This window comes from Numida meleagris, chromosome 2, assembly GCF_002078875.1.
Source record: "Numida meleagris isolate 19003 breed g44 Domestic line chromosome 2, NumMel1.0, whole genome shotgun sequence".
NCBI classification, from domain to species: domain Eukaryota; kingdom Metazoa; phylum Chordata; class Aves; order Galliformes; family Numididae; genus Numida; species Numida meleagris.
In genome coordinates this window covers 113,553,114-113,563,813 of record NC_034410.1, presented here as the reverse complement: position 1 = coordinate 113,563,813, position 10,700 = coordinate 113,553,114, and the positions used below count along the sequence as shown (strand labels likewise).

The following is a 10,700-nucleotide window of genomic DNA, read 5'->3' as shown; positions in this document are numbered from 1 at the left end:
GGTGAGGGGTGGTTACGTGAGAGCTGAGGGGAGGTGAGGTGGAAGCTGTGTTCTGGGGAATTAGCTCAAGTGGTAGAGCGCTCGCTTAGCATGTGAGAGGCAGCGGGATCGATGCCCGCATTCTCCAATGCTTTTCATCCCCTTGCCTGGACTCTTGGCAGAAGGGACACCATGGCCTCTGGGGCTGTGTGGGGAGACCTCAGGGTGCCCGGGCTCCAGAAGAAGGAGGGAGCTCGAGGATGCAACTTGGTGAGGTACAGAATGGGGTCTGGATCAAAGAAAGGGGTTCTCTGCAGTTCCTCATCACTTGGGCAATGGTGGCAGGATTACCATGCACTTTTGAGGCCTTAGTGTACAAAGACAGCTAGCTATCAGGAAATTCTGTGTCTTCTTGCATACTACTTCACTGTCAGACTGGAAAGCAGAAGTCAATGGACAGTTCAAGTTATTATGCCTTTTTTTCTAATTAGGATTTTTTTATTTTTTTGGTAGGGTATTGAAGTTAAACAGATCTCCTTTGAAATTCTGCTGATTAAAAGCCCGTTAGCATTATCTGCTTGAGAAATTAAATTGTGCCAAACTCCAAATCAAAGCACAGAGAGGTAACTCTGTCATGTTTATTAAAAAGTAAATTTTGCCCTGGGCTGTGGTAGTATAATTAATACTGACTTAATTAATAATGGCAGGAAACTCAGAATCAGGTATTGCTGGTTTCATACCTTATACTAAAGAATACCAGTTCAGCAGCAGATTTTTGGATTAGCATAAATTAATCTATAATTAAAGCAAATCTGTGAGACTGACTCATCATTTTATCTTGCAAATATTTACAGCTACTTCATTAAAAGTGAATCCCTTTGACATTTCCACTTTAGTCAGAAGCAGTCCTTTTTTTGCTGTAATTACTAATAAAGATGGATAAAGCACTACTGTCAGTTTTACCACAGATCTTTGTGTAAATCATCTGTATTCATGTTCAGCATTAAATAAAGTTAATTTCATTCTACATTCTTCCATGACAGCTCTCTTCTTTAGGGACTAAAGAAGGTCTCCTTTCCAGAATCTTAAATATAAAAGCAACAAGAAAGCATAAGGTTTGATACAGAACATGGTTTCTGCAGCTAGGCTGTACTACAGGGACACAGAAGGTCCAAGTCATGAGTGAATTCAATACTGTAGTAAGTTTATTCCCCAGTGGTATAGTTATGCAAGACAACAGAATCATGATATAGTTTTGTTTCCATTGTGCAAATAGTTTGGCCATTCATTACTGTTCCTACCGCTGTTGAACTATGAAATATGCTGAAATATGCTTTTTAGGAAAGAGAGAGAGAGATGCAATTTGACCCAGCAAAATTCAAGCTAAAAGATAAGCAAAAAGACCTGTATCATAACCTCTTTTTTCAGTTCAAATATGTTTTTATATTTGATAGTGTGTTGAAGCTGTACCACTAACACACTGCAATGAACAACGTCCCGAACGACGGTGTAATAGACATTTTGCTATATTTATTAAGTCCCTAAATACACTCCTGGCATATTTTGATGTCAAGAACATCTATTTCACTGATGACATTTAATGTTCTTTCTCTTTTAGTAGTAGCAGAACAGATTTAAGAGCAAAAAGACCCATAAAATCTTCTAGACGTACTTCTAGGCCTTGTTAAATTTCAAGAACAAAATACATTTCATCATGTTGTTAACTTCTGTTTGAGTAAAACTTATTTAAAGTCCTCCCTTCTTTTTCAAAAAAGAAATTCCTTTGCCAGTGTTTCAGTTGTTGGTTATGCTCACTGTTAAAACCAAATACCCCATTTTGGTTTATTGCTTAACTGGTTTTAGAGTCTGTCCAGGTGGTTTTGGTTATGTCTCTCTTCATACACCAAAGAACCCCCTTGCACCTAACATTATTCCTTTACAAAGTCTTTACACACTGCAATTAAATATGTTCCAGCTTTTTTTATTTGTTTCTTAATGAGATAAACTGATTCTACTCCTTCTGTCTCTTACTGTAGTCCCTGAATCATCATGCACTTTTGTGCATAGGCTTCAGTTTTCAACATTCTTCTGGAAAAGGTGTTAACACAGGAACTGGATGTGTTATTCTAGGGCTGTGCTTTGCAAACATGGTCTGCTTTTTTTTATTGTAACAGTCTGACCTCCCATTTGTCTGGATTCAAACAATTAAGATAAAGTGCACAGGTTGCTTTTGGGATGAAATCAATGGGTTCACAGAGAATCATCTCTGAATCTTTTCAGTCTCACAGAGGAAAAAGAAATTTTAACAACAAATGTCTGAAGTGCAAGTTACCCAAAAGGGTTTTACCATTACAAGTGTGTCAGACACATAAACGTTCTTTGTCAAGTGTTGTGGCTAATAAAACTCTAATGTAAATAGTTATACTGTTTCTAACTGTCATTATGTTTTTCTTTGCTTCATGGAACTAGAATAAACTACTCTGTGGTAAGAACTTGTATAACTATACAATATTGAGAGTGGGTATGTTCCATTAATTTAAGAAGCAACTTTGCTGAGTACGGATAATTTCTTATTTTGCAGTTTTAGACAATGACTCAGATGCAAACACTGTTTGCCATTGATTTAACTGGTTGTCAACTCCAGTCTCAACTTAATGATGACATATTAAAATCAACATTAGCTTTTCAACTGCTGACAATTTTAGCATTTTGAAGGGTGGTGAGCATTGAGTCCCACAAAGGCAGAAACTAAGTACAAAAAGGAAAAATTTCAGAAACAGGTATGAACACACACACATACACATCCAAAGTAAAATAAGCAAAAAGAAAAGAAATAAATAGTGATCTTAAGAATAATTTTGTTTTGCCACTACAAGATGCTAAATGTAAAAATGTTAGCAAACACATTCAGTGTTATAGCTCTGTAACTTCTATGGAAGGATCCTCCCGAAACCACTCAGAATGGCTGCTAGGGGCAGCACAAACTCTGTAGAGAATTCACAGTCTGTGCACAACATTCCCTCAATTGCAGTAAGAAAAAAAAGTTGCTTGTGTTTAGACACATTGCAAAACACATCTTGCATACCTGTAGGACTTCTTAATCTCATCATGTGTTGCTCCCTTCTCTAGGGCCAGGATTCCATACAATGCTTCCCCTGATGTTGACAAAGAACGTTGCCTTTGTTCAGCCATATTAGCAGTGTACTACCAAAGCTGCTAACAAAGAACAGAATTTAAAATAGCAGGGACTGCAAGTATATGTGGATAATATTTCTAAGAAAAAGTTAAAATAATTTATATGATTTACAAGGTAGTAAAACTAAAATAAAATTTCCTTTAAATTGCTCTCCATTCCTTAAGATATTTCAAAGTATTTCCCATACATAAGACGGGAATACCTCTACAGGGTGCTCAGGATGACTGCAGTGCCAACTTCTGTGCCTGAGGATATGTGAAATGAATCTGGATCTAGGCAAGCAGGAGAGCGATCTCAGTTTTATAGAGTATATTGTTTTGTTTATTGCAATCTTATGTATGAGAAATACTGAAGTCAATCAGAATCCTACCCATTTTGAAGCATGGTTTACAATACAAGAATTTGGTCAGAATTCATGAGCTTGTTATACATCTACCATGGTAACCTTAATGTATAGTGCAAGTAAAGGCTAAGCACAGGCCAACAGATTTAGTCCCCTTCAGATCTATCATTCACTCCTTCAGGAGTCTCAAAGGTAAAGCAGACAAACAAATGTTTCTGCACCGAATAGCCTCTGCTACCTACTTGCCATTCACAATTCATCCTCTGGATTTGAGGAACCAAATGTCTCAAAGCAAACCCAGATAACGCTAGGTAATGACATGAAGAAACTCATATACAACATAATTTAAAAGACCAGATGTAAACAACTATAGTTCATAAAGAGAAAGCTGCATCTCTTTGTTGGCAGACTTGCTACAACAAAATTTTCAATGCAACCTCTTCATTTCTTTGAATGTTGCGCCTTTCTCTAAATGTTGACAGGTGATCACAGAAAAAGTCTAAAAGTGAGCTATAACTCCAGTTATAAGAAGAATTTCTAAGAACCTGCTCTGTTTGGTAAGACTACCCACTCTGATCTTTCACCCCTCTCACTGCTGAGCTGGAAATACTATCTTGCTGTTATTCATATATTATTTACTAGGCCACATTTTGGTTCAGAACCAGCCATGTAACACTTTTAAGCTCCTTAGCTTTGTTCAGTACTAAAAAGAACAGCAAATACCATGCAAATACACACAGATACATAATAAAGTGAGTAATACTGGTACATAGTGTGTGATTTACTAAGCAACTTAAATTTATTCATATTTACTTTGATATTTTCTTTTTCTAATAAGCTAATACAACTCAGGGTCTGTGAGCAGCTGAAAAAAAAATCCTTTTAACTGTCACACACAAGCTATCAACTAAATAGACAAAACTTAGATTTTTAAATTAAAAAACTAATAATGAATTTATGTTCAAGCTTATAGATACTGCTTCATCAACTGCAGTAGTTACAATGCTACTTGTTAATAATATGTCCATAACATATTTAACCTAATCTTGGGATCTATCCTGATCACACAGGAATCGTGCAAAGCACATTGAACCTGATAACGCAAGAGGCAATGCTAGGCAACCATGTAAAGTCACAGTTATACAGGATTATTTTAAAATTCCATTACATAATGGTGATTATCTACATGGCAACCCCAAAGCATAAAACAAAATTGAAGTTATGATGGATTTTATTCTGAAGAACAAAAAAGTAATGTAATTTGTGCTTTCTCATAAAATAATGGCCAGTCAGCTATATAAAAAATTTCAACTCAATAGCCTAATCAGTCTTCTAGTGATGAATCACCTTGAAGGTCTAGCTAATCAAAGTTATTGCTTACTTATTTAAAGCAGTCCCATAAAATACAAAAAGAACTAGGAGATAACACTTTCCTACAAAATGTTATGCTCTACAAATTAAGGAAGATAAAACGATTACAATTTTAGTACTAGATTCCGGATGGCTAAAATTGTGTTGGAATCCTATTTTCAGGCTATGTATTTTTGTTCCAATAGAACACAGACAAGAAGATGTTGTTTACTTCCTTAACTGACTAAAAGATAAAATTCCAATAACAATCCCACATCTCCTAAGAGAATGGCACCCCAGATAACGTTAACTTTTTCTGTGCTAATCTTATACTATCCAGCATCAAGTACCTTACACAAGGGTTCTAACAACTTTTTTTTTTTTTTTTGCATACACCCCTAACTTGTCTGGTTTTGCTGTGAAAAACAAGGCAAGGTGATTCAAATAACATACCTGCTTCAAATAGTGGTGGAACAGCCTGGCGTGTATTAAGTCACAACATCATCAATTTGCTATCTGGGTGTCTTTAGGCAAATACAATCCAAAGGGAAAGAAGTAAGTGCCACCAGAAGCCCTGTTCCACTGAAAGCAGCTGCTGCTTTTCATCCTTCACATTCAAGGTTAAACAGGTCAGTGGAGTCTGATTACTCTTTTTGTTTGTTTGTCCAGTATCCGATTGGTTATCTCTCAGGAAGACCTATAAAAGAATGAATAAAACATTCATGAACATAAAGGCTGGTGTATCTGAGAGTTGCTGACACAAAAAAAAAAAATATGGCACATCCATGTATTTAGTTAGTGGTTTTTCTGTGCTTTACTCTTGATGGAAACTTGAATTTGTCCTTTTTTTTCTTTTTTAGTGTGAATGTGTTAAGTTTATTTAATGATACAACAGTCTTCCTCTAAATTTCACTTCTTTGAGACCAGCAATGGCTTCAGTTTACTACGTAGTCTCTTCAGGAGCAAGATTAAGTGAAGATCCTTTAGGACTCCTCCTGAATTCTTGTAATATTTTATATCAAAGCAGTTATGGGGTGTCTTTGTTTATTCTAATATAGCTTTTCCTCTGTTATATCATTGAAAAGTCTAGAGAGCCATTTCTTTCCATTTGAAGTGGAAAAGGCTAAATTCCAGAGACTTAACAGGATGGCTCTTGGGATGCCATCCTTGCAACCAAACAAATTCATCCTTGGAACTAAACCCTCCACAGGCTGAATGGAAATGCCCCCCACATTGTGACCCCCTCCATGGACTGCAGGGGAATCTCTTCTTCACTGTGGTGTCCACCATGGGCTGCAAGGAAACACCTGCTCTGGCAACTCTTCCTCCACTTTCTCTGATGTTTGAGTTTGCAGGGCGGTTTTTCACTTTTTTTTCCCCCAGTCCTCATTGACTTGGAGTATTTTACTATTTCTTGAACATTTTTCCCTCAGTACCACCAGCATGGCTGATGGGCTCATTTCCAGGACATTAAAAACCGAGTAGGTACAGCTAATTCTATCATGTTGAATGAACACAATAAAATAGATGATTTGATCATAACGCTTGGTCTCAAACTTTGAAATAACTTTATAATTATTGCAAAAGCAAACAAAAAAACCAATGATTTTTTTAATGGTAAGAAGAAATCGATGGGGGAAATACAAAAGGAAGAAAATAACATGACCTTGAGTTTACCCAAATTCTCTGTACTTATATACATCGTATTGTCAAAAAGAAACTGGCATTCTGCGTTCTTGTCTCATGGGCTGTTCTGTGTGTATACAGCTCCCTCTGGTGTGTTAACACTGCTTTGTAACCTATGCTGTTTTTCTCATAAGAATTCTTGGTTTGTTTGAAGGAAATGAACACTGTATCTGCACATCTAGGTTTTTTTTTTTCCCCTTGGCAAACAACAGTCTAGGTACATTCCAATAAATCTGTAAAGGATTCAAACTTCAGTGAATTGTCATAACTCTTTCTTCAAATCATCTATATAATTTAGAAGAACAAAACATATCGTTTAATATTAATTCACTCCTCTTGTTAAATTTTTACTTTTTGTATCATAACACATAGTTACCTAATAGTACACCATGACCCCATGATAGCAGTCAAAGCAAAACTAAGATGTTCCTCGTCCCAAAGGACCTTATATTTAAGTAAGTCTTACTTACATTTTACGTTTCATTTATACACTACAAGCATTTCAAAACAAACAAATCACAACATGTCTGGAAACACAAAGCTGTGTATCAGCCTATAAAAGTTTGAAACTTGGCCCAGACTGAGCAGGAGGTCCAGAGTTTCTTCAGAAGCCTGCAGCTGCACAGAGGTAGGAGTTGAAGAATTCTGAATCACCCTGGTCCTTCCCCCCACCGCTCCCTCCTGTTCCTGGCTCACAGCAAGTTCAGAAGCTAAGAGCCTGGAGCTGAAAGACAGGTAGGTACACACACCTGCATGAAAGGACTGGCATCATTGCTCAACAATGGTGTGAATTTTCAGCTTCCAAGATAAGGAAAGACGATTTTTAAAAGCTGAATTTTTTTTTTGAGTTTGTTGAATCAGGTGTTGTTAATATTGACATCACCAAAGCATGTAGGAGATATAAGTGGTTAGATAGGTCACGCCCAACCTCCATGAAGAATCTACTGACTCTTGAGTCTAATATAAGCAAGGAAAGAAAACCTCTGATTTTACTCAGAGAAATGTGGGAAGTGAAATACATTATTTTGCTGACATGCTTTAGTATAGTCAGCAGGTTGAGGGAGGTGCTCCTTCCTCTCTGCTCAGCGCTGGAGTGCTGTGTCCAGTTCTGGGCTCCCTGGAACAAGAGACACCTTAGAATACTGAAGAGAGCCCAGCAAAGGGGCATGAAATTGATGAAGGGACTGAAGCACCGTTCCTATGAAGAAGGGCTGAGAGAGTTGGGAGCAGTGAGCCTACAAGACAGAAGTGGGGATCTCATCAGTGTAAATACGTGATGGGAGGGCGAAGAGGATCAAGCCAAGCTCTGTTCAGTGATGACCAGTGCCAGGACAAGAAGCAATGGGCACAAACTGGAATTTCCCTATGGAGGTTCGCCCTGAACACCAGCAAGCACTTCTGTGCTGTGTGGGTGATGGAGCCACTAGCACAGGTGTGGAGTCTCCTCCTTTGAGGTCTTCAGAAGCTGCCTGGACATGGGCCTGGATACCCTGCTCTGGTGTCCCTGCTTGGACCAGATGGGTCTGAGGGGTTGGACCAGATGGACACAGAGATCATTCCCAACCCCAACCATTCTGTGAACTTGGGTGTTTTATTGCTTTCAGTGTCCTGCTTTATGTAATTAGTAATTTCTAGAATGATTTCATTTACTTAATTTCCAGCCCTGATGCAAGCATGTAAATGCTTCCTTTCCCCAAAACTTTCCCAATCTGATTACTTTTATAACTCATTTCTCTGCCTTACTCTGCCAAAAAGGTGGTAAGAACACTAACAGGATATTGGAAATTATATTGGAGACTGACAAGAAGTGAGAAAATAAGGAAGATGAGGAGCCTGAAACAAGAACTCTTGCTAGTTGATGACTTTTCTCAGGTGAATGGATGGCAATTAGAAAAAAAGACCCTGAACTAGTAAAGCATGAAAATGTGAGTGAAGTATGGTAGGTTAATAAGATGAGAGAGGGTATGTATCACAATAATGGGCATATACAGTGCTAATGTGTACCATTTTTTTCAGTCCTTGAGCATGATCTATCTTTCATTCTGTATTTGAATATTTTGCTGTGTTGATGTCAATTTTTATAGCACCCAATTGAACAACCTAATCAAAGGGCAACACATTGAGCAAGTGGAAAAGGATGCTTCTGCCAAGATGTGCTGGGTCTCTGGTTCAGGATTGGGGACTGAGTTTTGTTAACAAGAGAAGAATGCTTCTGAGGCAGCTACATCCTCAAATGTTCTTACCATTTCTTTTCAGTCAGTTCTGAATCACATGCCCTATATGATAGATATTCAAACAATCTCCTAAAAAAGAGAGAATTGTTTTAAGCACTTTTCTTAGGAATGAGTCTTTTAAGATCTCAGACAAGCCCAACAATTCTTCAGCAATAAATTACATTCTTGTCACATTCCTATGTTACTGAATAGTCACTGTCATTACGGTTTCAAAAGAAATACAGAACAGATTTAAATAATATGATTGCATTGCATCCATTTTTAAATACATATAGCTATATTGGAAGTAAGGTATTCCATCTGGTTAGCCATCTGTAACTCCATCTATTCAAGAAGTATTCATAAGAGAACAACCATATATTTGAATTCTCTGAACATATTGTGACCTTCTGTTACTATTCACATAGAGTATCTCAATTTAAATGTATTTTGGGTTTTTAATATCTCTCAACAACTGTACTATTTGAAAAAGTAGCAAACCAAAGAAATACAAACCTCAAATGAACAGTCTGTTGCACACGCAAATTGCTCGTGCCTTCACCTGGTCAGTTTGACCCAGAAGAGTAATCCAGAACTTAACTTCCTAGCTCATGCAAGTAAAATCAGTTTGAAGGCTTGGTGGACTACCTAAGTGATATGCATATAAATACTTCTTTTTCCCAAAAATAAAATTTGAAGCAATTAAGTTTTAAGTAACAGTAATATACTTAAGTTTTTTAACAAGAAATTCAGTGGAGCACCAGGAATTTTACTTTTATCTGAAGTTTAGGAGATGGTTCTGTCTCCCTAAATTTAAAGTGGAGGTAGCCATAACCACCAAGGTTATTATGGTTTATTGCTAAAAAAATGAGTAACTAAGACATAAATCATATCGATCTGTCTGGCGTGAAGTTAAATTTCTTTCTGAAAAACAAATATAGGAAGTTCCTAGTTTATACAACTTTGACAACTCAGAGGTAAGTTGTCTGTGACTTCAAGCAAAAGCGAAGCGTGTCTTCTAATGCTGTCTTTAGGCAGAGTCTCAGTAATTTATTTTTCAAACAGCTGTAGCAACTCAAGGCATTATTCTACCACTATGTACTTTACGTTAACAATCCCACAGTTTAATAGCAAGGAAAATGAATGCATTTTAGCACAGCCTAATTAGCTACAGCTAGGAATCAGGAAGATTATCTTGAACAGTATAAGTGAGTGCTTTGACTTGCTTTTGAGCTTATTTTACCAGGAACAGATTAGGAAGCTGCAGGACCACAACTCAGTACCTGCTCCTTAGGAACCTCCAGCTGCTTTCAGTCCTCTCCACTAGGCACAACCTTCCTCCAGTACCCGATCACAGAACCACAGAATGGCTTGGGTTGGAAGAGACTCCAAGGATCATCAAGTTCCAACCCCCCTGCCATGGCAGGGCCACCAACCTCCAGATCTGGTACTAGACCAGGCTGCTCAGGGCCCCATCCAACCTGCTCTTGAACACCTCCAGGGATGTGAGCATCCACAACCTGTCTGGGCAGCCTGTTCCAGCACCTCACCATTCTCACTAAAGAACTTCCCCCTGATATCCAATCTAAATCTTACCTCCTTGAGCTTAAAACCATTCTCCCTTTTCCTATTGCTATCTACCCGAGTGAAAAGTTGATTCCCCTCCTTTTTATAATCCCCTTTTAAATACTGGAAAGCTGCAATGAGGTCACCCTGCAGCTTTCTCGTCTCCAGGCTGAACAAGCCCAGTTCCCTTGACCTGTCTTCGTAGGGGAGGTGCTCCAGCCCTCTGATCATCTTTGTGACACTCCTTTGGACCCTCTCCAACAGCTCCACATCTTTCCTGTGTTGGGACCCCAGACCTGGGCGCAGTACTCCAGATAGGGCCTCATGAGTGCAGAGTAGAGAGGGACAATCACCTCCCTGCCCCTGC

The 10,700-nt window shown here is 38.2% G+C and overlaps 1 protein-coding gene and 1 non-coding gene across 2 annotated transcripts in view; one reads left to right on the top strand and one right to left on the bottom strand.

The window, feature by feature from the left end:
- DNAJC5B (DnaJ heat shock protein family (Hsp40) member C5 beta) overlaps positions 1–9,526 on the bottom strand; it is a 31,506-nt gene extending 21,980 nt beyond the window's left edge. The window contains exon 1 of the mRNA XM_021387792.1: positions 3,065–9,526. Within this exon, the coding sequence (XP_021243467.1) occupies positions 3,065–3,171 (107 nt within the window). The 5' untranslated portion in view covers positions 3,172–9,526. The remainder of the gene's footprint in view (positions 1–3,064) is intronic.
- On the top strand, positions 55–127 carry TRNAA-AGC. Its single transcript has one exon. It is a non-coding gene; the product is annotated as a tRNA-Ala (tRNA).